Consider the following 25,461-nt stretch of genomic DNA (forward strand, 5'->3'; position numbering starts at 1 on the left):
ACATGTTTAACATACTGTAACGCAAAAAAACACTTGAGGTAATCTACAAAAATACACCTGATAGCAACTCCAAAACAGATGCAAATTTGCATCTTGCTAGCAAGCCAGTGCATCCAAAAGTTACAAGACCTAAGTACTTCATGGGACTTTTTAAAATGCTGCACAGGGATTGTTGCTCAAGAGGGTTTTACCCTCAACAGAGCAACATGTGATGCGTAAGCATAACAAAGCTCAGTTTCATCTACACAGACACTTTGACAGGTCATGTGGCAGGAGACTCCCACATCATCTGTTGCAGAGAAAAAAAAAAATCTAACATTACACAGCAGTTTCTCTCATTGCCCTGTCACTCTGCTGCACAGTGTCTGATAACATTCAGGGATATTTTTGAATGGCAGTAGTAATGTCATCTATATCTAAAGACCTTTTTTGTTGTTCATCATCATATAGAAAAATAAATCAAAAGATCAAACCTGTCCATAAAAAAGCAGTTCAAGTCTGAGGTAAACCCACAAACATATAAAAAGCAAAATAATTTTGCAGTGACAAACCTGGACAGCTATTGCCCACAACAATGGAATCAGGTAGTTGTAAGCAGACACTCACATCAATTACTATGTTATTACGAGATTATTGTCTAGAGACAAGCTCAGCACAAGATCTAATCCAGGGTGACTTACTCTAGCTTGCTTTATATCCCTCATCAGTGTGTCACTCTGCTGTCATGAATCTACTCAATACCCTCAGTTACCAAAAATAGGACACACACACACAAAAAAGCAATATGCATGCAAATATAAAAGAAGAAAGCAGGAACAATGCCTTTCGCTGCTGCGACTGCTTGGCCGCTGCATATACGGTAAATCAAAGTGTGGTTCTCATTCTCACTGCAGTTGAAATGCAAATGACACAGGAGACGGCATTTGTACAGCAGCAGCACCACTGCAGTTGCCTGAGAGAACTGCAGTGTTACAGACTCACCACAGTTGTCTGATGCATGTATACAGTAAATTGCACTGGCAGTATTTTCATGATGCTGAGCATCCTGCTTATGTGCGTTTGTATTTACAGAGAGCTTCCCTTCTGCCAGACTCCATGCACATTTCAGGTGATATAAGATCTTTCATTATGATTAATTTAGGGAACTCTGCTTATATTATGATCCATATTTCTTATAAATATTAAAATCTATTTACTGTTGGGGAGGATTAGCGGAAAATGAGATTATGATTCTGCTCCTGAAAACATAAAACAGTCTCTTGGCTTTGTGAAGGAGCTGTGTAGTGCATTCTGACAAATTTAACAACAGAAGGTATATCTGTGTTCACACCTCCTTGAATAAAAATATTCAGTATCATAAGATTTAGATAAATTCATATTAATAATAAAAACATGGTATTTCATGTTTCTTATATGTAACTGTAAATCCTATTCTCAATGGCCGCAAAGGAAAAAAAAACACACAGAGATTGTGTTACAAAGGAGCTCAAGAGCACATCCAAAAATAAGAAACGAACACCTGAACATCTACACCTCCTCCTGTGCCTTCTAGAGACACATCTTTCCCAAAGATCCCCCCACCCCCCCACTCTGCCTAATTCAACATCAGCTCGCCACCATGGGGATTTGGCTCTGTAGCTCCCGCGGTTGCTTAGCAACAGTGACAAGAAGCCTGCCTCTTCGATTATTATGTGTGTGCATGCTGGTCTTGTGTTTTATAGCATATCCAGTCCAAACAATGACTCATTCAACCAGCCGTTCATATTTGTTCCACTCTCAGAATCTGTGTCAATTACACAAAGCATAAGCGGTTTATTTTATCTTTATCACACTGACCTAAAAATTTTCACTGATACTCCCCCTTAACGTCTTTGTTCTTTGATACGGTATTTCATTGCAAATATGTATTTTGGCTGATTGTGACTGCAGGTCCAGAGCTGCTTCTACTTTACAGTCAGGCCCTTTTTATTCCATATTTGTCCACAACTTGAATTAGCTATTCAACAATAACAACTGCCTTTATTATTCCAACAACAAAACAATGAGGATTAGGATTAAGATTAAGATTGGCTCCAGAAATGTACTTTTTTTTAGGTTTGTATAAAAATTCTACTGACACCATTTCACCTTTTATCTCAGCTTTTTTTACATATCTTTTTTTTTTTTTTTTTTTTTTGACAAGCTGACCATTTTCACACTGTTACTTCATTTTTTTTTTTTTTTCAGAAACTGACTTTTTTATTTGTATTTTTTTTACATTTTATCTATTGATTATCTAAAATGATTACTGTAAATTTCTTATTTTACTCAAACATTTAATATAATATTAAAAATCAGATACAATCAAAATACATTGCCCAATATAGTCTATAGTTTGCAGAGACAGTGAACAAATAACCAGGTTGAATAACCAGCCTATAAATGATGATGAGCATGAGCTTTGGTCTGGGAGCCCTTTGCCTCTGCAGAAAAATACTTTGAGCCACTTTGCTGCTGTTGAGAGATAAATGCTAAGGAAAAAGAGTAATGCAGCTTAAACCCTGCAACAGCTTTTCTGGATCCTATCCCAGATGCTTTTAAAATGGTATCCAGTTAACTATAGAGGATGAAGAACTGGCTATTTCTCCTCATTGGTATCTTTCCTAGGGCACTGAAAACTGTTATTGTGAAACATTTCCAGTAAGTAGCCTCAAACCTTTTAGTGCTCAAGTTTTATAGTAATTTAGCATCGTTCTCTTTAAGAGAAAATCATTATAATAACAGCTTGATTAATAAGTGTATTTCAGGGATACTTTCATATGGCTTTTTTGCTCACCATGGTACTGAGACAGCACTTAAGTTTCAGTGCTTTGAGATTTAAGAATGGTTTTGATACTCTGAAAACCAATAACTGTGTTCAATACATCTGTGGCTGCAACCCCTCTGAGGTTCTGTTTGTGAATCCTTAGATTAAAATTGAAATCTCTGTCCTGTCAGGATATATTAATCCTGCTCCTGCTCACTTGACTTAAATCATTTTGTCATTGATTTTATCATTAATCACTGCTCCAACTCTTGAGGACTGATCAAACCAAGCCAGTGGATGCAGCCATCAGGCCCAGCAGCTGCATCCCTCACCCCCCCACACCTACAGCTCTTGAGGGAGTGATTGGGCAGCATGACATTTAGCTGTAATTGAATTGCATTCTGCCCCCTTGTGGATGTTGATCTGTAGTCAGGGAAGCGTGAGGTGGTTTGATGGCCAACTAATCACAGTATGGTGAGTCACTGTGGGGCCTTTTTCCCCACACCCTTTTCACAATTGTTGATTAACATGCGCAGCTCATCTTGTCAAACTTACACAAAGACACATTTCATGGTGTGTATGAGGTAACAGTTGGATTAAACACCATTTTAAATACCAGTGTCTCTCAGTCTCTAGACATGCAGAGATCAGGCTGATTCCAGCTTATTGCAACAACTCAAAAATGTGCTGCCATATCTCAGTCATATCTCAAAGTAAACACAAAAATCACACTTGCAATCTATGAATACATCTGTTTGTTCAAGCTGCACAAAATTAAAACCATTCATCAGCCCGCACTGTTTGACTTTTCCCATTCAGTCACAGCCGAGCCAACAAAACAGCAGTGAAATTAAAGAGCGTTAAAGTATTAATCTTTTGCAAATGGCTTTTTTAATAGCAGCTGAGGTGGCTTGCAAGGGGCCACATTAGCACTGCTGATGAGGGGCGTCATGGTTTTTGAGTTTCAGTCTGCTCGTGCGTCCTTTCATTCATTCAGTGCAGTTGTTTGTGTACACGTTCTATTATTCTACTCTCGTTTCAGACCCTGACACTCCCACCTTGCTCCTCCTCCCCACTCACCTGCTCACCTGTTCCCAATTCTCTCATTACCTCCCTAGGATATATAGATATATGCTCTCTGCCAGATTGTCTTTGTGCCACTTGCCTTTTTTTTCCCCTTTTTTTTTTTTTTTTTTTGATTTTGCCTCACCTTTACTCTTTGTACTTTGTTTGCCAGCTTGGATTTTTTATCCTTCCTTTTTTTTTAAGTAAAAACTTTTAGATCTGCCTCCTGAGTCATGCTCTTGGATCCCTTTTTCAGAGAACTGCGACAGAGGGGGGGGGGGCTGAGAAATAAGCTTGTTCAGGTTGAATAGACAATGTTTAATCTATTACGTTTAATAGACACGAATAGACAGCATGTCAAAATGTGCTGAAGTGAGATAAAATGGCTGCTTCACTCAATATGACATGGGTGTGTCTCTCTGAACTCTAGATAAGCCTGTCCCTGTCCAGTCTTTACAGTAAGCTAGACAACACGGTGAGCTTGTTTTCATGTATGTTTTAATTTAGATTAAATGAATCCATGTGAAGCTTTTTGTCATAACAAGACAACTGAGGAGATTTTACTCTATTCTCATTGAACATTAAAGGGTAAGTGGGGGGAGGTATGATTTAGAAAATGCTCCTCCATGATATTAAAAAAAAACTAATTAAAATGAAAATGATATGTAAAGACCTTGACTGATTTATTCCAATTATAAGAACAGTACATTCAACTGGCAGGAAGCATAACATAAGCAGCTTTATCCAGAAATGTAGAATTTCTAATCCATCCAGGAAAAGTATAATATAATATAATATAATATAATATAATATAATATAATATAATATAATATAATATAATATAATATAATATAATGACTTTGAAACCATGTGAAGTATTCAGTATCTTTCATTTGGAGCGTTTTTCATAGAAAAGTTTTTATTTCTCTCCATAATTCAACTCACAGAGCAAAAGCAGCACCAGTTATGTGACGCTAAAATGCTCCACTGAAACACAAATTGGTTTGCTGCTCATAAACCAGTGTGACCCACTGCCCTTGACAGTAACATACCAACAGAATATTTATTAACAATAATGTAGAGACTGAAAAACCCAGCTCATCTGCTTCATGTGCCATGTCTATTGTTATTGTTGTTGTAGTACATGGATCTGCACAAGAACACAGGTAGCACTATACATACAGGTATGGATAATGCACTGAGAGATGCAACAATGTGCCACCAAAATGAATGTCAGTAAACATGAATGTAAACAATGTAGGTCTCAAATTTAAAGAAAAGGGTCAGCTTTGTAAATGTGTCATTAGGAAGTAAATGTTTGTTAGACATCAAGGATAAATACAGTGCATTTTGGTGGGTAACACCGAAACAAACAGAAAACACTTAACGATTCCTTTGACTGACAGTGACCCAGCGACAAAGCAGGTGAGCAACAAGCACAAAACCAAAAACCTGTCATCAGTTTTGATCCAAGTGATCCTGATTGGTGCAGGAACATAATATGTGACATGAAGCCTGAACATAACAGCACAGACAGAAACCTCTCATGTAAAATAACCACACCTTTGGCAGAAAAGGACACAAATCCTCATCGTAAGAAGGTGATTGGGATAAAATATTTTAAGTCAAGGACAGTTATGCTCAATAAATTTTAAAAACAACTCAATAAAAACAAGTTCTAGGATGGTATTTAAAAAATGAAAGTGTTTTTGCCACCCTCAGCTCCTCAGGCAGTAATTTCAAAGTCTAGACACTCTAATGGCATCTAACATTGGCTATTAGCAGTAGTATTATACAATGAGCCTTTGCAGGCCATATTGTAATAGCTGCTGTAATGTCCTTATAATAAAAGACAGTTTAAAGGAGAGTTAGGGTCACTTTGGATCAATAAGACCTGGAACCACAGCCAGACTCATAACACTACTACAGCTTCAGGATGTCACTAAATCTTAGTTTGACACATTAGACTTCCCCAGATGGATTTTCTCTAATGATCAGCGCGAGGTGACAAGAACAGGTGATGGCATACTCTGTGTGTGTGTGTATGTGTGTGTGTGTAGCTCTTACCCCAGGAGCCAAACTGCAGCACTCAAACAGAGTGGTGCTGTCACCACTATAAGCTGACGTGTCACATCTCCAGGGAGCTGCTTCATCACCTGTGACACAAAAAAACTGGCTGAGGCGTCTCTGTGGACACGTTGCTATATTGTGTCACTGTGACACATTATATGGTCTGGTCCTCCTCTGCTCTTTGAGGACGCCCAGTGAACACCTGCACTCCCACCTCGGGTGTAGCACAGTAAGCAGTCAGGGAACAGCCAATTACGTCATGTATCCACAGTATATTTTAATTCATCAGTTATGGTGTTGAATACTGGCCAGAGAAGTGTTTTTGTGCAGAACGTTATGATGTCACAGTGAAGTTGACCTTTGACCTTTTGGATATAAAATGTCATTATTTCCTCATTTTATCCTATTAGACATTTGTGTCAAATTTTAGCATAAGTGACTAAATAATTAATGTGTTATGGCCAAAAACATGTTGTGTGGGGTCACAGTGACCTTGACCTTTGACCTTTAACATCAATTCTAATCAGTTCATATTTGAGTCCAAGTAAATGTGTGTAAGTCCCTTCTTTGTTCTTCATAATTGACTTTTAACTCATAAAGAAAATAAAAAAATTCTAAAAAAACAACAACAACAAAAAAAAAAACTTGAGATTGTTTACAGGTGATCTGTTAGGTCTGTCTTATATCCCCTTTAATTCCCCTTTAATCTATAATTTTTTTAAGAGGGGAAATGGGTCCAGGCTTTTATAGGTTAAGTTTCAAGTTTAATTTTGTCATTTCAGTCGTAACAAATACAGTTAAAATGCATAAATGTGCCAAAAATGTCAGACAAAACATAGGCACATCAAGCCAAAAACATGAAACATTTAACAGGAATTGGTATGAAAATGTAAGTTCAATAAAATATCTGAGTATGTTGTGCAGTAAAAAGATACTATCAATGTACTTATACACATATGTACAAACTTCAAACACTTCTACAGCCATGCTCTTTAAGGCTATATTTTGGTCACAAACTGAAATGAAAAGGAATCAAAATCAAATTAAATTTTGATTTAATTTGATTTTGACTGTCTGGTGGTGCTAGAGGGAAGGTCAGGGCCTAACTAAAGGCAGTAGGGTTCATCCTCTGGAAACCATGAACATCTGTATAAAACTTCAAGACAATCCATCCAATAGTTGTTGAGATATTTTATTCTAAACCAAAATGGTGATCCAACAGACTGACACTGCCGCTACGATGATGTAGGTTTGTGTTTGTGGTGTGTGTTTAGAGCTGGGCGGCTGTGGGGTGTTCAGCAGTCTGACATTTTAATCACTCATCCGCTCATTTTTGTTTTAAATGAAAAACCTCACCTACATTAACAATATGAGTGTCATAAATCTTAAAACGTGGCTGATGCAGACGCAGTTTTTGCCTCTCAGCGTCGGGCTGTCATCTGAGCCCAAGAGAGAGACAAATGTTTGTTTGTTTGATTAAAGCATATGAAGTCAGGCCATTAAAAGTCCTCTGTCAAAGCTTTGGTGAAAACTGTGTAAACTGTGATGAATAATTCAAAGACAACTATCATTTTACTTGAGATAAGCTTGCTGGGTTGCCATGGTAGAGATGCATGTATTATTTACTGGCAGTGTGAGTCTGACTGTAAGGCAGCTTACAGGCTCTCGGTCGTTTTTAGATCTGTTCAAACTGCGAGGATTAAACGTGGTAGTAATCCATGGGAAACAAAACAGTGTGTCTGAGCTGCACACTTACCTCTGAATGAGAAGTGAGGAGCTACACTGCAGCGTTGTGGACCATGTAATGTAGCAGAGGGTTTTACAATGGAGGAGACAATACTGACGGCGGGGCAGGAGAAGCCACAGAAGCGGGTGAGGTTCCGCGTGGCTTCGGGGAACAGCGGCCGGGTGCTGAAGGAGATGTTCAAGGATGAGGGGCCTTCAGACTCCCTGGATTCAGACTGCACCAGCAGCTCTGACGCCGACCGGGCCAGTACCCCCTCCACAAGCGGGGACGCACACGGGCACCTGTACGGATACCTGGGCTCCGAGCTGGATGACAGTGAGAGTGAACCTGATGATCTGCTCCTGTATGCGGGGGCCACCAAGGACTGGACGTTCACCACCAAGAGAGTCAACATACTCAGTAAAAATGGGACTGTGAGGGGGGTCAAGCATAAAGTCAGCGCAGGTCAGACGCTGTTTGAAAACCTTCCCAGTACCAACAGTGTAAGTACACCTGACTGGGCCTCGTCTTTTCTAACTGTTTTTCTAACCTGTTTCCTAAAATCACATTTGAATGCTTTCAGCTCTAGTCCCCATCAGCGTGAGCCCCTGTCCTCAAGTCTAGTTACAGGTAAGAGCGACATGTAGGTGTATGACTTGGATAAAAGCTCACAATAGAGGACAAGGTCACAGAGCAATTAAAGATTAATGATGCATTTCGTTAAGTGTTTCAGGAGAAACTAATCAGGTTAATGAATTCTCGGCACTTCGCTTTCTAGTATCTATGTACAAAGAACTGTTTGTCATTCTGACAACGCTGGGGCCCTGTACGCTGATGTAAAGGTGATATAGAAGGTCATATCAAAGAAACTGGTTTTCCGCTGAGTGGTATTAGTGGAGACACAGCGTCACTGTGGACTAGATAAAGCTTCTCACCATGATTAAGTGAGATTATCTTTGTATTACGGTGAAGTTTAAATACCTATCAAGGTGAAATGGTGTCGTCCAGCGCAAAATGTGTGTTTTTCTAATGTTTTCTCAATTTAAACCATGTTTTACAAATCACTCCAAAGCCATTTACATATTTTGAGTTTTTTTATCTTACTTGCATGAGGTTGATCTATTACAATATAATGAACATATAGTTTTATAGTTTTCCATTAAATAATGCTAGAAATGCTGTGCAGAGTTTTTCAACTCAGTCCATACTTCAACCTGCAATAGCATTTAATAACACACAACTTGGACAAATATAAACATTTGAATGGACTACCTACAGCATCTCAAGTCATTTTCAAGTCTCTGTATAGTAAATTTCCAAACTCTGTTGAAATTAATGGAAACCAAATGAAGCTGCTAGGAAGTATAAAAATATATGGAGTATTTGGGGAAATTCTTGAAATCAAAGCAGATAATATGTGATATGTTAAAACACATGGTGCCATTTTCTAATATTAAAAAATAGAATTCACTATCACTTTGACTAATCTTGACTTTGTAAACTTTAAAGAGTTCCTTTATTTTGGGTTTGTCAAGAACAAGGAGACTATAAACTATAAAAATTATTCAATCACTTATTTCAATGATATGTACCACACATACTGACATTTCTTGTCATAATCTGCATCATACTGCTGCTGATTTAATCTTTACATAGTTCTGAACCTGGGTATAAACAAATAGATAAGGTGAGTGAAATGTGCAGATATATTGAAGGAAACCCTGTGTTTTCCTCCCTCGTAGATGGAGTTATTGCTTGAGTTCGGGCGGATTGTGATCTACACAACGAGCTTCCGCGTGGTGAGGACCACCTTTGAACGCTGTGAGCTGGTCAGGAAGATTTTCCAGAACCACAGGATGAAGTTTGTGGAGAAGAACATCGCCCTGGACAGTGAGTACGGGAAGGAGCTGGAGGAGCGGTGCAAACGTGTGGGAGAACCTCCTTCATTACCAGTCGTGTTCATTGATGGACACTACCTCGGGGTCAGTTATTATTACTGCTTCCTAATGATATCTAATGTTAATTGTACATCCAACACTGAGTTCAATGAATCTCGAATTTAGGGATTTTAACTTTGTATTGCAGGGTGCTGAGAAAATACTCGGCATGAATGAATCAGGAGAGCTTCAAGATCTTCTGACAAAAATTGAGGTTGGTTTTGACTCAGAAATCACATTATGAATAATTGATGTTGGTTAAATATATGATTTTCCTGTGAATCAAGTTGAGTCAACACATTTGACACACACTGATGTTTAATTATTCATACATTTCCCATTGGATTTACCGAACAATGTCATATATGTTTTGTAGCACATTAAAGCATTAGGTGATTATAAAGTCATAATAATAAATTAACACTGTGTTTGTCCAAAGCCATTAAGATGAACACAGCAAACAGGAGCAGTCATTTCCTCTCACTAGTCATGCCATCAATAAAACATGAGCAAACAGCAATGTTAAAGATGCATGCACATCAATAAGTGACCATCAATAATAGAGGGCCTGTTATTGATTCTGCTTCCAGCACATTTGTTCAAACACACCAACGCAGAGCACATCGCTCCATGGTACAAACTGAAACTGTGTAAACTATTTTTGAGTTTCCCACTCTGAGCTGCAGCAACGTCAATAACACAAGCACCAGTCTTTTCTCAGGCCTCAGCTCTAATTTTTTTAGACCCAAGTTTAGACCCAACAAAAGTCTTAATAAGTGAATACAAAGCAGTGCGATGACATTTACGTCATGTATCCCTGTCACTACAGACTATTAAAAAAGTATGCAGCTCAGAAAGGTCATGCATTCATTAATCAGTCCAGAACTGCCCAGCAACATGGCTTTATTGTGTGTTTGCAGTATATTTGCAGAGTTACACACCAAGCAAAAACCCAAATTGGAGAGAGTTGTTTGAAATAACAGTTTGACATTTTGCAAAATATGCTTATTTGTTTTCTTGCCAAGAGTCAAATGAAAAGATTAATATCACTCTCCTGACTGTCTGCTAAATACAAAGCTATAGACAGGAGATGGTTAGCTTAGCTTAGCACAGTGACTGTGACAGCTAGCCGCTCTGCCAAAAGTAACAAAATACATCTACAAGCACCTCAAAAGCTAACTGACTAATATCTTATATTTAAACATTAGTGCAAAAACTAAAGTGTAAAAATAGGGTAGCAAGGTTAGCAGCCCCACTGCTAACCTTGTACTCACACTGAACAAGTGAAACAAGGTGTGTATGGTTCTTTTTAGAGTTTGTTTTTATTGTTCAATTGACTTTGAAATTTTTGACTTAGGGTTAGGGTTACTATATTTTATATAGTTATAACTGGCAACAATGTTTTTTGACATCTCTGTGGTTGTTTTCACCAAGTAGGAGATATGGTTGCTGTCAGAAATTCCTAGTATCTCTGTGTAGGAATCACAAATTCAGTGGCTGACTTGAACAGTTTTCCCTCTAAATGATATAAAGTGAACACAGCATACATGTTACAGTGACTTTCTGGAGATTCTGTAAGTGTCCTGGCAAACTCATTGTGAATACAAGACTCCAGGAAGTATAACAGCTCACAGCCGAGAAATAGTCTTGAGCATGAACCCCTGCAAAAACGCAAATTGTGGCTTTTACACTTACACGACACACAGATTAAAGAATATTGATATAAAGTGCTAATTATAGAGCTTTAGAGAGGATGGTGCACCAATTTTCTTACCCTTTGACAGACGTAGACTAGTTATTTCCCCTGTTGCCAGTCATTATGCTAAGCTAAGATAACTGGCTACTTGCTATAGTTTCATATTTACTGTACAGACATGAGGGTGGCATCGATCTTCTCATCTAACTCTCAGTAAGGCGATACGAACTACACCTTTGAGGTTTAAGGTTAGCCATTCAGACCAAATTAAGATGACTTAAAACATTGTGAATCCAAAAATATCAACTTTAGGAGGAGAAAGAAAATGAGCCCTAATTTGTGTTATATACGAAGATATTTTGGGTGTCTTTACCTAATATAATCTATCCATTTTGGTAGAGGGTACAGCAGCCCCAGACGTGCCAGACCTGTGGGGGCTTTGCCTTCATCCCATGTCCAATGTGCCATGGCAGCAAGATGTCCGTGTTTCGCAACTGCTTCACGGATTCCTTCAAAGCCCTCAAGTGCACTTCCTGCAACGAGAACGGTCTGCAGCCCTGTGTGAGCTGCAGCCAGTGAGGATTAAATGTGCCTGACCCAACATCCTTACGTCTCTCTCTGGAACCTTACACAGGACTGAACTGGACTGCAACACAGGCAGTGAACTGGAACACAGCTGGACTCTTCTTCCATGGCCATTGTTAGTTTAAGAAAAAAAGGAATTTGTAATAAAATCTGTGAATTTGTGGATTTGGTATTGGTGCTATGTTGAATCGACATGTGATTCATGATAGGAATGTGTTAATTTTTTATTTTATACAGCAAATAAGATCAGGTTTCTCTCATTAGATTATTGCAAAATTCTCATCGAAAAGTTTCTGTCTGATTCTGTAGACACGTCTGAACACTGAGGAGCCATGAACTAGTTTTACGTCTGGTAAACTTAAGCTTGTTAGTTAATTAGTGAGGAGGCTCCTTCATTAACAATGCCCTCATTACTAATCCCATATCAGACAGTTAAAGATAACAGACACTCAGGCCAGAGAGGGAAAGTCAAGAGCTCAGTTTGCAACCAGGAGAAGGCCTGAAACTGGACCTTTGTTCATAGTGGAGCACCAAACATCAGTCAAACCTGACATAGGAATTTAACATTTACAGGAAAGAATGACACACACACACACACACACACACACACACACACACACACACACACACTTCAATTCAAATAAATCAAGGGAATCACATTCATTTCAAATGTTTTAATAGCACTTTATATATTCTGGTTCAGTATACGTACATTCAGTCATATTCAGTGGTCTGTCCAGTGACATCCCCAGTTTGAGCTGCTCTTGCTCATTCGAGTGACAGAGATACACATATTGTCTAATACAAGTAGCCAGAAATGATAGATAAATACATCCTAAGGCTGCAACTAACAATTACTTTCAGCGCTGAATAATCTGCTAATTATTTCCTTGATTAATCGATTAATTGTTTTGCCTATAAAACAGTGAAAATGTCAATCACAATGTCCTGGAGCAAACGAGATGTTGTAAAATATCTGGTCTTATCTGATCCACAACGCAAATCCCCAAAATATTCAGTTTACTGTAATGGGAAACAAAGGAAAACAACATCAACTAATCAATTAACTGACTAATTGTTGCAGAGCTAATACAATCAATATCACTAATGATGACCTTTTTAAATTATGACTCAGATACAACCCAAGGAAGGAGATACAGCATATCATTGCTGGTAACTATCTTTGTTTTTAACATGCAGCAAATAGAATATTTTTTTCATGCAGATGGTTATAAGAGCATCAGATGATTCAGGAAATACCTTCAGAAGAACAGCAGAGAGTGTTCAGACATCCCTCTGCATTTTTCCAAGACAGCCAGGTATTTATTTTTCAGGAAAAAAATCAATAATGTATTGGCTGCTAAAGGATGTAGGTTTGCAGTGAATTATTCAGCAAGGAGAACTTAACGTGTTCCAGTTTACTTTAACCACTGAAAACAAGGTTCATTTTAGTGTGACACTGCATGAGCAATGAAAATGAAAAAGAACAAGTCACTCCACTGCCGACGGGTTCCTGCGGATCACATTACAATCCTCGCCGTTTTGGTGTTTTAAACGGATGATGTCAGTTGTTGGCTGCTATCCAGGGGGTCAGGGGAAACGCAGCTCAGCTCTCTATGCTGTCATAGCCCTGTACAATGCTGCTTGAACATGATAAGACAAGGCAGCACTGTAAAGAGGCTAAAAGCGTAGAGCAAGGGCGATGATGATGATGCTCATCCGCCATGAAGACGTTTCTTGCCTCCACACACTACCTGGATTGTTCTAGATCCAGTACCTGTGTCCTGAAAACAGCAACTATATCGATCATTTAGAGAGGAAAACACACAGGAAACACGCACACAGACACGGTGCATGAAGCAGAAAAAGGTTAATGAGGTTAGGTTTTGTGCATGGGTAATGGGAGGTCATTACATTGCTGCACGAAATCTCGTTTCTTTAATTCAATTCCGCACCGATGAATAATGGGGGTTCGGGGTTTTGCAACCACGGGCTCGAGGTGATGGAGGGGAGGCTGCATGATAATCTGAGACCCCAACTGTGCAGGTTTACTGCGCCCCCATCTGTAGGCTGCTGGGGATGAAAATATTGGGAGAGGACAAAAAAAGAAAACCGGATGCATCGAGAAATATGACAAAAACAGACCCGTTTTTTTTTTTTTTAAAAGCCGCTTCCAATAACCTGATTATTAATGATAGTGAAAGCAGCGATGTGATGTGCAGAGGGCTGCGGGAGGACTGGAGATGTGTACGGTGATCTCTAGACGTGAGAGGCGCGTCTCGACGCATGTTTCTTTCAGAATAATGAGCCAATTCAGCCAAAGGATCTGATTGTCTCTTTCTGTCTTTTTCCTTTTGTAATCAACGTGCACAAGCGACCCCCTTTTTCTTTCTCTGAGGACAGGAGACATGAAAGGAAACGAGATGGGCAGTGGCACTGGAACAACTGACTTGGGAATGGTATGACGAGACATGACACTGATAATGCGCGCAACACCCAAGATGTTAAGACAACATTCAATGGTCAAAAACCTGCAATGGAGTTTTGTCCGCATTGTCTCCGCTCTCCGGGGCTCGGCGAGAGAAAAAAATTATTTCAGTCGAGTAGTCTGAGCGTGGTCCGGCCGCGATGCTGTGCGTAATGTTTTGAATGGTCGGTCAATGCGCAGACTGGTTGGAAATGACTGTTTTTATTGACGTCAGCGTACAGGCTAGTGCCCCCCCCCCCACCTCCCCAAAACCCTTCTCTCATCCCTACAACTGCACCATCTAATGGACTTGGCTTTACATTCCAGTCAACCGGCTGAGCTTCTATCGGGAAAAAAACAGGGCTGCCGAAAAAAAATGAACCTCTCAATTGTTCCAGATGTGGTCAAATGCGTAATAGTGGGAGCATTTCCCGAAATCTAAAAGGATCGTTCATTTCCTCCTCAGCCTGGGCAGGAAGCTTGGACCTCCTACAAGACCCCAAACATCTCCAGAATAATAATATAAATATACACGAGGCTTTGTTGTCATGTGGCAAAATGACCAAGAAATTTAAAAAAAGAAAGAAAGAAAGTCCATGACAGATGAAGGAAAGCAAAAATAATTTAATAAATTATTTCAGATTTATTCCAACTCCTTCAGCAGTGGCAATGTTATAGCCAAAGGTAAATATTACATTATTAAACACCTTCAAAAATATATATCCACCCTCCCAATAAAGATGAAATGACTCCAGCCCCACCTCCTGAAGCAAAATGCAAAGTGTTTAGCAGGCAGGTGTGTCTCATGCTGCAGCTGTGACTGTGTGCTGACAGTATAGATTCAGACTGAGAACAAAAAGCACAACCAGGATTATGTTTTTTGAACACATTATTCAGCAGAAACACAGAGCAGGAGATTATTTACTTGGCATTTTCGGTAACACGTACTGCAAGGGGTGACGTCTCCGGTGGTTAAAATAATGTTGACATTTGATTAAAACCTCTTTGATGCCGGGGGGCCTTTTCCATCACAGACCTCTTATTTACACTGAGCGGATCTGAATGGGCGTCCTCCAGCACTTCATCTTTGGAATACAATCAAATCAGTCATCTGCTGATTAGCTGCCAACCTCACAAGATAAAGTAATGAAACCTTCAAATGTGGAGAAAGTTTGGAGCGTGGAGCTGGCAGAGAGAGAGACATGAGATAAAATAGATGCCACTACCTATGGTATCATATCACACTTACCATTTGACCCTGTGCAAAGATTATGACGTCCAATAACTGCTTAAGTAATAGATTTGTTAGTTAGACTTTCAACTTGTCTTTGTAGTATCACAGGGATATGACACCCTGTTTTCTAATATGTTTAATTTTTGTTGCATAAGCTGATGCTCATTAAGTGCTACTGTATTAAACATCTGTTCAATCCTGAACTCTATCAAACAAATCCAATGAAAAGTCTGAACAACACCTTTTACTTTGCATATTTTTCTGTAATAGCAATAAAATCTATTCATCACAAATTGTGTCTTCATTAGAGTACCTGCAGCAGCATCTTCAACTCCTCAGTTTTTACTTTAAAAGAAAAAAAAAAAAACAAACTAATATTGCCTAACAATTAAATAAGTCTAGTTTGAATATGTAGCTCTTAGGTTTCCTTTGTGCTAATGAAGGAAACACTATCACTGTGGTTCAGGCATAACATTAAAGTACAAGTCTAGTGAAGTGATACTGGTCCTCTTTGTGTTTTTTTTTTCTTTTCTTTTTTTTTTTGGAAGAAGACATGATTTCAACCAAATCCAGACACATTCACGGAGGAATGTGAGTTCAAGCAAAAAACCAGGAGGGTAAACTGTCATAATCCGTGCGAGCTGCGACACAGACTTGAAATATCTCTTTAAGTTGAAGGAGACTAATGACAGTCCTCAGTCTTTAGCCAAAAACACTCACACCTGAACGTGTAAGTGGATCTCTGGCAGGTTGAACTCTGAACTGACTGACTGAAGTCCAAGCGACGCCAGAGAAAGCTCGATCATCGTCCTTGTGTACGGTTTGGGACTAATTCTACAGTAAGACTTGATGACTTGTGCAGAGATGGATGCTTGTTTTGAGGTGGTCAGAATGGGAGGCAGTGGATGAGGACGTGGACTCGATCCTCCTTCCTTTTTCTTCTCGACACAGCAGGATGTTCCCTCAGCAGACACCAGAAAGTATTATAGTATCTCCAGGTCTACATGACGGACCTCTGGGTTACGTTGCTATGGAGGAACAACAGAGTTAGATACTGCCTGACGATGCTTACACAACACCTTCAATATGCAGATAAATTCCAATAAGTATCCACTCTGAAATGGTAAAAAGAAACGTTTCCAGGTATACAATTTGGTTTTATGTTTCGGTACCTTGAGTTCTTTCTCCAAACGGTCCACTTCAGCTCCCAGGGTGTCAATGATGTTCTCCCCGTGCTTCAGCATGAAGTTCTCCAGCTCCTCAGGGGTCTTCACCTGCTGGATGTCCTGCAGAGAGAACAAAAGCACACATAAACTCTTCAACAGAGATACAGGTATAGGAGCATGTTGGACACAGAAGAAACCAGAAACACATAAAAGGAACAGATTCATTTAGTACCTCTCAAGACATTTGTCTGTCTTAAGCAATAACTTGTGAGTCAGATGTTTAAGTAATAAATGTTGCCCCCATCACAAATATGAAGAGAAGAAAACCAAGGACATTACATGTAGAAATTTTTGTACTACAGGGAGTGAAAAAACAAAAACAAAAAAAACCTTACATTAAGGATTTGGTCAATGTCTTGTTTTTCCAGATACGACCGTGTCACTACTCGGCCATCAAAGTCAACCTCAGCCTTGAAGCGCACTTTACTCAGTCCCATATCAGTGGCCTTCACGTCGTGGATGGCCCTGCTCATAATAAAATAAAGCACATCAGGCAAGAAAATCCAACTTTAACTCAGTAAGAGAACAAAACATCTCTCCCGGATATTACAGTGGATTTCAGCTAAAACGCAATGAGTTTATAATGTCATGTGAAAACTGGTTTGAACTGGTTACAAACAGGGTGTCTACAGGTCTTGAATAATAATAATAATAATGCTTAAAAGCATTGATTACAGTTCCCTCAAAACAAAAAGGCATTTAAAAGGTTCTGATAAGTCTTAAATTTCTTTTAAAAGGTGTTAACTATTTTTTCTAACTTGCCTTATGCAGTTATGTTGGTTATAAAATGTGTTTGTATGTGATTTTAGGGAAAAAAAAACAGCTGGAAAATCTCCAGTACTATTGTTCTAGACCTCTGGTGTTATGTTATGTGTGTGTGTGTGTGTGTGTACACCTTAAATAAATAGGTTGTCTTTTTAATTAATTGATCCTTATCCAGGTCGTGTTTCATGGTTTATTAATGATATTATTAGGGATTATAGCTGGGAAGGATTGACAAAAATTCCATATAAATGTAAATAAATTCCTGCACTTGGTAAATAATTCTAGGCTTGATATCTGTCAAACTTAGGCCAGTATATAGTAGTAAAACAGGTATTCAAATCCATTCTATGAGGTATCAAACACTTTCATGTTGTGACTGAGGCACTAAACCCCTAATCACTTTGCACTGCTCTGTGTACAGCTGGCCCTAAAGACGTTTGCACGTGAACACCAGTAAATACCAGGTGGTCTATTTTAAGCCTCAACGTCCAATAACAGTAGTGGGACCTATAAAGCCCCTGTTAGACCACATGGACCAGCTCACTTGGTGGTCAGTGGATTTATTTGTCTTCACATGAATGATTCCAGACCTGAGATCAACAATACCTGGTTCACGTTTTACAGCCGTTGGAGGTGTGTGTGTGTGTATACACCAGAGCGTGTCTGTACACTTGCTGACCTTACAGCGGGGTCGTTCTCCAGGAACTCTGTAAGCTTCTGTACACGTTCAGCCTGTATGGAGCGTCCCAGCAGGGCCTCTGTGTTAGTGTAGATGAGGAAGGCTGAGACGGCGCCCAGCAGTGTGCCCACGCCAAGAGAGCCCAAACTGTCATAGTAAGGGTTACCTGGGACAACACAGGTAAAAAAAAAAAAAAAAGACACAGGAAAAATCAGGAAAAGTTTGGGTGATTGCCAACATTTGAATCAGACCAAAGTACAAAATCATGAAGAGAGAAAGATTATTCTGAGGGTAACTGATGACTAATGAATCAAGAAGCAATAAAAACATGAACTTATTAACTGAAGGACTCTGTACAATAGAGATTGAACAATGTCTCCATGTCTTTCTGTTTACCTGTGAGTGAGGTGAGCCCCATGCAGCCTGCAGCCAAGATGACTCCTAACACAGCAGCAGTGTCCTCCAGCAGCACTACGTTAGTACTGGGGTCTCGACTCTGCATTACTGCACACATGAAACAACACAAGACCACATTTTACACCTGAATTTACAAACAACTTATGTCCACATTATACCAGTTTGGGATCTAGCCTCCTAACATTGACATTTGTTATCAGTAATGTGATGGTAGAAGGCTATTTAAATCCTTACGTTCCTTCACCATAACAACATGGCCTGCAGTATCTGACCCGCTCTTAACATGGCTGCCACTTAGATACTTCTGGACTTTTTCAGTCAATTAGGAGCCTTCCTCCGCAAAAAAGAGCATTCGACTGCAGCCCTGGTGTCATTTTACTCCAGAAGTGAGTTATACCTCTACCTATACAGGGATCATAAGGTATGTGTGGCTCAGAGAAACAGTGGTTTCAATTCCTCACTCCTGCATTCTCAGGACATTTCACCTGCAGTATGATGTGGATAAGTACCAAACTAACCACTACAGCAGATAATTCCAGGTGTAAATGGCGTCCAAGGCATTTAATGACACAGAATTTAGTTGCACATACCATATTCATAAAAAGACAGCCCATTCTGGTGGGCGCTCCTCTTAATCTCATTGATGGCAACCAGTAACGTGGCTGAGAATGAAAGACAGGAAGAGATGTTTAAGTACAAAAATTACACAATCCCGGTCAAAACTCCATCAAAGATCTATTTTTATAACCCACCTCCTTCAGACACCAGAGAGCCTGCCAAAATACAGTAAGCCTGTAACACAGAGATGAAGGATGATGGATCATTATTATCACCTATATATCTTGTGTTACAGACAAAAGGTGAACCAGACACTCACCCATAACAACGACTCAATGGGTTCTGGGTGCAGCAATCCCATGATACCGTGGTACCACGAGAGGCCTGCTCCCATCATAAAAATGCCCACCCCACTGATGAGGGAGGCGATGTAGCGCATGTTGGAGAATCCATACCTGAAAAACACAAAAGGGCTCTAACACAGCTGACTTTAAAGCCACTATTGTTTTGTTTATTATGCACACTCACACACATACTGGAGGCTCTTTGCAAAGAATTATAAATTACATGAAGTTGTAAATCTGTAGAAATCATCCCCACATGGGGGATGATTTTGTGACAAACATTTGCTCTAATAAATACATTTTGGAAAGTATTAGGAGTTAATCTTTCGTATTTAGTCTGAATTCCATGTTTTTAGTCGGCTATAACCTTGTGGCAGCAATGCTGTGAGTTATGTTAATATCATGTGACTGAATTCAGTATTGATAAGCCAGTAAAAATACTGGTATTGTGGCTACATTAATTTCTTTACACTATACCTTATACTCTTTGGTGCCGTGATGATTCAGTTTCCTTTGGGCACTACTTGACTTCGTGCTATCGTCTTTTCTGTAATGTAGTAAAGGTGTAGTGCTTACGGGTGCCCAGCATCTGGGTTGCGGACAGACTGGCTGATTCCCAGGGCGAGCAGACCCTGGTTGCAGGTGTCGGCCAGAGAGTGGATGGCCTCAGAGAACATGCTAGCTGATCCAGTGTAGACCCAAGCCAGGAGCTTGAAGAAGAAATTCAGCCCATTGCTGGGGGACAAGGAGCACAAGTAGATGAAGTATTCATATGGTGATGAAAAAGTTTGCTATCTGAAACATAACTTAATGGGTAACAGGAGATGCGACGAAGATGGTTTACAGATTTATCTTTTGGCTTGTACAGGACATTAGAACATAGTTAACCACCTGATAATGTTGCTGGTAAGAGTGTAGATGACCTACGCTCACATTACAGGCCTTAATGTTCAGCTTGTATTGTGAATGCAGGTTGAATTTGGCCTGTAGCCAATTGAATTGATAACGGTTATTCTTATCTGCTTCACTGTTCTCTTTTTAGTGTAAAATTTACAAAAAACTCATTCACAGCATTTACACCCAGACAGGACATTTTCTGTAATGAGCACTTGACTAATTGAGTCCCATACGTCTCTGTGTGCACTCGGTGAGGGGAACTGTTCATGTGACTGCATGTGTCCTCTAACACAATCATCCTAATCCAATAGGCTACAGGACCTCATGTGAGACCCATGCAGTCCCCAACACAAATTTCTACATCTTTTACCTCTGAATGTCAAAACTCTACAGTGCAGGGTATTTCTTTGAAACAAAAACAAAAAATCACTGTAGGTCTACTGTCCATATGCAGCAGTATCTGTTTGGCACTTTTGCAACACAGATTTTTGTTCCCTTTCCCAAACGCCACACTCTATATACTTATCCAACATACTGTATGTAGTAACCCTGCTGAGAGGAGACTTGTAGATTCTCTCTCTAATCCAGTAACCTCCCGCTGTGTGTGCTACAGCTCTGTAAAGTCACTGAGTACAGAGAGATCTCACAGTGAAACCAAACAACGCTCTGGTAGAGGTATAGGTAGGTATTAGGTTTGAGTATGAAAACTTACATGCAAATTGCAACCAGGACCACTTTCCCTGGCCCTTGTAGAAATGTTGTCCTCTTGCCTGATCGAGGCTGTATGAAACGAAAGAAGAAAATGAAATTCTGATTATTACCAAGTTAAGGAAAGAAACTATGTTGTCAATCAGGGAATGGATGGTGGCTCTCTAACATTAATCAACCACAAAGTGATTTAGAAGCTTCAGACCAAACATAAAGCATGTTGGGAATTTCTCATCCTTTGGTCAATATACAGTTTATGCGGCTGATTTTATCTCATGAAGTAAACCTTATGGATACTCTGGAAAAACAAGCCAGCAGAGTATTGAACATACCATGACATGCCAGAGGAGAGCAGAACAATACAATACAGCTGCTGAAATAACACCAGCATCATACAGTAAAGAGGGCACTGCATGAGTGACAACAGATAATGACATTGTCGCAGTAACCTCTCTAACAGGGACAAAGGTCAGACAAACACCACCTGCTGCTATTAGGACAACATGGACATGGTGGCAGGACTATCTATGTTACTTTCTCTTTCACTATAAAATACATTGATCACATTGTCAAACAAAATGGCAGGCAAGGATCACAGTGCTCACCTTCGTGTTTCCCCAGAAGTCTTTGTATTCTTTCAACAACTGTTGATTCCGAAAAATATCTGGATTAAAAAAAAAAAAAGATATGTCAACAAAAAGTTCACTGATCAAAAAAATCAGCTGAGGAACAATATGGTAAAGTTATATACATAAACTATACAAATATTCATTCACATTAGAACCAAACTCAACTCATATTGTGAGAAGGAATTCACAGAAGCGGAAGCAGTTCAACATTTTGGGAAACATGTATTTATAGCTACAACAATTAGTCAATAAATTTATTAGTTGATCCAAAGAAAACTAATATCCAACTATTTTGAAAACTGATTATTGTTTAAGCCATTTTTCAAGGTAAAATCCCCAATATTTGATGATTCCATGGATAGTAAATTGACTATTAATGTCACTTTGGTCTAGGAAATTGCGATGCAAATGTTTCATAATTGTCTGAACAAACAATTATAATTAAGAAAATAATTGGCAGATTAATTGATAATAAAAATGATCATTAGTTGCAGCCCTATGCTTGCTCACTTTCTAGGAGAGAGTCAGATGAGAGAAATGATACCACGCTCATTTCTCAGGCATCCAGTTTAGCTTAGCTTAACATATTACACTATAAATAGTGGGGAAACAGCTAGCATTGGCTTTGTCCAAAGGTAACAAAATCTTCCTAGTGGCACTGCAGTAGTACTCGATTTCTCCTCTGGCTCTTTATCAGAGAGTAAATAAGCGTATTTCTCAAAATGCTGAACTTTTGCTTTAAGTTAAAATCTTCAACATTATTGCATGTTCACAAAGATGCACACACAGCCAGGACAAATAAAAACCTACTCTCTTGGTACTCTTGCTCCACCTCTTTCCTGAGTTTTCTCTCGCGGGCTAGAGCTTCATGGCTTCCCCACACGTCAAGTGCTCTGATGGTCACAGACAGAAATAAAGGTTAGAGATCATATGATGGAAAACTGCTGGTTTGAGCAGTTATTGGTTGGATGAAATATAGTGATAGCTTTTGAGGTGGCAAGCAGAAGGACATAGAACTAACTTGGCCTCGACGTCTGACCGCAAGAACACGGTGAAAGCCTCTGTGTCGTCGTGGGGACTGCGTCTTCTGATCTTCCGAAGTTGCTCAAGATCACTGTGAACACATGAGGAGAGGGGGTAAGAAACAGACGTATGAAGGCCTGTGTTAAACCACGTTAGGAGGTCGTATATTAGTTAATCACAGCAGCATGTTTACTGATTAACTCAGCGGAATTTGAGCTATGGCTGCGGTCTGCCAGTGTCTCAGCAAGCACTGAACAGACACGAGTATTTAATACAATTCTTTCAGCTAGGCATTGATATACAGTTTTTTGTTACTTTATTCTTTAAATTAAAAATATCACAGTTACTTTGGTGAACAGAAGTTACCTTGGTTTGAGGCAGAACTCATTCATGGCTCTGACTGCAGTGATAAAGTTGTTCTGGGTGTACTTGGATCCATATTCCCTTTTTTTCAGGACTGCCCGAACTGCACGTGACAACAGAGGGAAAAGAATGATGCAGGATTTTTATCTGCACTCAAAAGACCTCAGTGCTCTGCGAGCCACCAAATCACACCCACATGCTGAAGCAAATACTAGAACATATAAGGTAAAGTGAGTATTATCTAAAATTGGTTTAACATGAGGGACATAGAAATATTGTTCTTTACCTTTCACTTGAATTGTCTCAGCTTTAGTCAGCCCCTGAGATGTGAATCCTGGACAGACAGAAATAAAAGAATCAACAAAGTAGCAACATATATTATATGTGTATTGTCCTTGAAATATATCCTCTGTGCTATCATATTACATATCACATCTGTTACATGCCAGAATAATCTGATCTGTCAAGGTTTGTGCAGCTCTATATCCACCTGACTTGTACTAAAGTACATAAAGCATATTATATTACCACCATTGTAGAGTGTGTATTCAAGACATAGCATAACTATAGGCTAATCTTTAGTTTAGAGAAGCAAACTACAGCCAAATTACATTTTCCTAAATATCTCGACTTACCAGAATTGTTTCCTGGGGTATGTGTTGACACAGACAACAACAGTTTTAGCAGTTTTAAAAGGGCAAATAGTAAACACTAGTGTACACAATGCCTTGCCCCAAAAATACTAAGAACAGACAGTGAACATCTTAACAACCTCTGCAATATATAAAGACATTAGTTTCTCACCTAATGAGGATGGGATGGCTTTTGCAGCACCGGACAAAATCTTTTCTGTTGATGGAGCACCACTTGATGCTGGTTTTGGAGGATCATCTTTACTGTTGTCAGAGGTAGAGTAGTACTGCACCTTGCCCAGTCCTAGAGAAGCAATTCTGCAGTCTGGAAGGCTGAACCACAGGCTATGTATGCTTCCACTCTGCCAACCTATGCAACACAATGTGTGACAGTTGTCAGCTTTCTTCTCTTTGGTTCCACCATCTTAAACATCTTTGTAAACATACACTAGAATTCAGAACAAAGCAGAGTATAGCTGCAACTAGATTAATCTGATGAAGAATTGTTGAGTCCAGGACATAATGTGACATCTTTCTATCGGCTGATTTGTTAGACCAACAGCCCAAACTCCAGACATATTCAGGTTACAATTATATAAAACAGAGAGAATCAGAAAATCTGAGATGCTGGTGAACCAGGAATGTTTTGCTTGAAAATGCCCTAAAGGCTTCATCATTCGTCAAGATAGTGTTATAATATAAATAGTAAAAGTGAAAATTTTCTACCAGTCGCCTTATTGATAAACTGATCGTTTCAGCTCTACAGCTGAGCAGAAAGCATCATAATGTGCAGAAGACGTGGCTGTAGCTAGCATCTAGTCGCCCCTGGATATGAGCCTCCTCACCGTAGCACAGCTGGGGGAACCTCGGGGACCGTTGTGATAGGGACGCTCTGCGCTGCAAAGACACCCTGCAGAAGACATGCCATGGTCTGTGGGCCAGGCTGGGGAACATCCTCGCTGTAGCGGGGCTCGGCACTGAAGAGCAGGAACTCGCTGTGCAGAGTCACAGACAGCCGGTCACTGTTGTGTTAGCAGTCCGCTTGTCAATTTAACCCCGTTCAGACAGATTAACGCCGAGACGTCGCCTCTCCACATCTGACAGTATCATCAAGCAGAAAGGTTAACATGGCTACAAATTAACTTCAATGTTGAACACAGCTGACACTTGTCTCTAGCTGAAATGGCTGTCATTGCTAATCACTCGGTTGGTCAACTAATGCCTCTGCCGGCTAACGCTGACAGCTAGCTAGCACCATAGGCTAATACTGTTAGCCGCCGCAAGTAACAACTGCTGTCTAACATTTTAATTTACTCAGAAACAACTGCATCCAACTAGTGGGTAGATTTAGATTATGTTATTCAGAATAGCCAATACCTCTCTATGGCGATGTTTGCTCTGTATAATCTGTATCCATTTCGAGAATCTATGATCAAACTGACGCCGGGACACACAGTAACGGCTACAAACACTGACACGTGATCTGTGACACACGACTGACGTTGACGCCGTTCTCGTGAGAGCGTAATTAGTTTCGGGTTATGACAACGCCTATCGCGATATTATGTATCAAACAAGGTCATCACCAGATATGTGTCTAAATATAAAGATATAGGTGCCTTTAAAGACAATGTAAATATATAAAAAATGTCTTT

The 25,461-nt window shown here is 39.6% G+C and overlaps 2 protein-coding genes across 3 annotated transcripts; one reads left to right on the forward strand and one right to left on the reverse strand.

The window, feature by feature from the left end:
• Positions 1-7,170: 7,170 nt before the first annotated feature.
• Positions 7,171-12,132, forward strand: grxcr1a (glutaredoxin and cysteine rich domain containing 1 a). The gene is made up of 4 exons (XM_018694121.2): positions 7,171-8,149; positions 9,389-9,628; positions 9,732-9,797; positions 11,679-12,132. Exons 1-4 carry the CDS (start codon positions 7,745-7,747, stop codon positions 11,856-11,858), a joined length of 891 nt encoding a protein of 296 aa, XP_018549637.1. The 5' UTR covers positions 7,171-7,744; the 3' UTR covers positions 11,859-12,132.
• A 2,808-nt stretch (positions 12,133-14,940) lies between these two features.
• On the reverse strand, positions 14,941-25,303 carry slc30a9 (solute carrier family 30 member 9). 2 transcript variants are annotated; one of them, XM_018694109.1, is made up of 18 exons: positions 25,184-25,303; positions 24,652-24,801; positions 23,979-24,176; positions 23,461-23,508; positions 23,178-23,277; positions 22,810-22,902; positions 22,599-22,681; positions 21,765-21,823; positions 21,164-21,231; positions 20,131-20,289; positions 19,530-19,665; positions 19,405-19,444; positions 19,243-19,314; positions 18,632-18,739; positions 18,236-18,401; positions 17,127-17,256; positions 16,738-16,851; positions 14,941-16,593 (listed from the first exon to the last, which is right to left on the reverse strand). In XM_018694109.1, the coding sequence occupies exons 2-18, from the start codon at positions 24,758-24,760 to the stop codon at positions 16,549-16,551; spliced, it is 1,728 nt and encodes a 575-aa protein (XP_018549625.1). In that variant the 5' UTR covers positions 24,761-24,801; positions 25,184-25,303; the 3' UTR covers positions 14,941-16,548. The 2 variants fall into 2 exon arrangements, with proteins under 2 accessions (XP_018549625.1, XP_018549624.1); XM_018694108.1 differs by having other exon boundaries at positions 24,652-24,903.
• Between the last annotated feature and the right edge of the window lie 158 nt (positions 25,304-25,461).

This window comes from Lates calcarifer, linkage group LG8 (genome assembly GCF_001640805.2).
Source record: "Lates calcarifer isolate ASB-BC8 linkage group LG8, TLL_Latcal_v3, whole genome shotgun sequence".
NCBI lineage: Eukaryota > Metazoa > Chordata > Actinopteri > Centropomidae > Lates > Lates calcarifer.

Excerpts from the sequence above, each read along its gene's own strand:
- grxcr1a (XM_018694121.2), top strand. The coding sequence starts at position 7,745 with ATGGAGGAGACAATACTGACGGCGGGGCAGGAGAAGCCACAGAAGCGG. Across the intron at positions 8,150-9,388 it reads ACCTTCCCAGTACCAACAGT|ATGGAGTTATTGCTTGAGTT; the intron begins GTAAGTACACCT and ends CCTCCCTCGTAG. Across the intron at positions 9,629-9,731 it reads TTGATGGACACTACCTCGGG|GGTGCTGAGAAAATACTCGG; the intron begins GTCAGTTATTAT and ends TTTGTATTGCAG.
- slc30a9 (XM_018694109.1), bottom strand. The coding sequence starts at position 24,760 with ATGTTCCCCAGCCTGGCCCACAGACCATGGCATGTCTTCTGCAGGGTG. Across the intron at positions 21,824-22,598 it reads GGAGCAAGAGTACCAAGAGA|ATATTTTTCGGAATCAACAG; the intron begins GTAGGTTTTTAT and ends TTTTTAATCCAG. Across the intron at positions 18,740-19,242 it reads GCTGTCTTTTTATGAATATG|TAATGCAGAGTCGAGACCCC; the intron begins GTATGTGCAACT and ends TCATGTGTGCAG.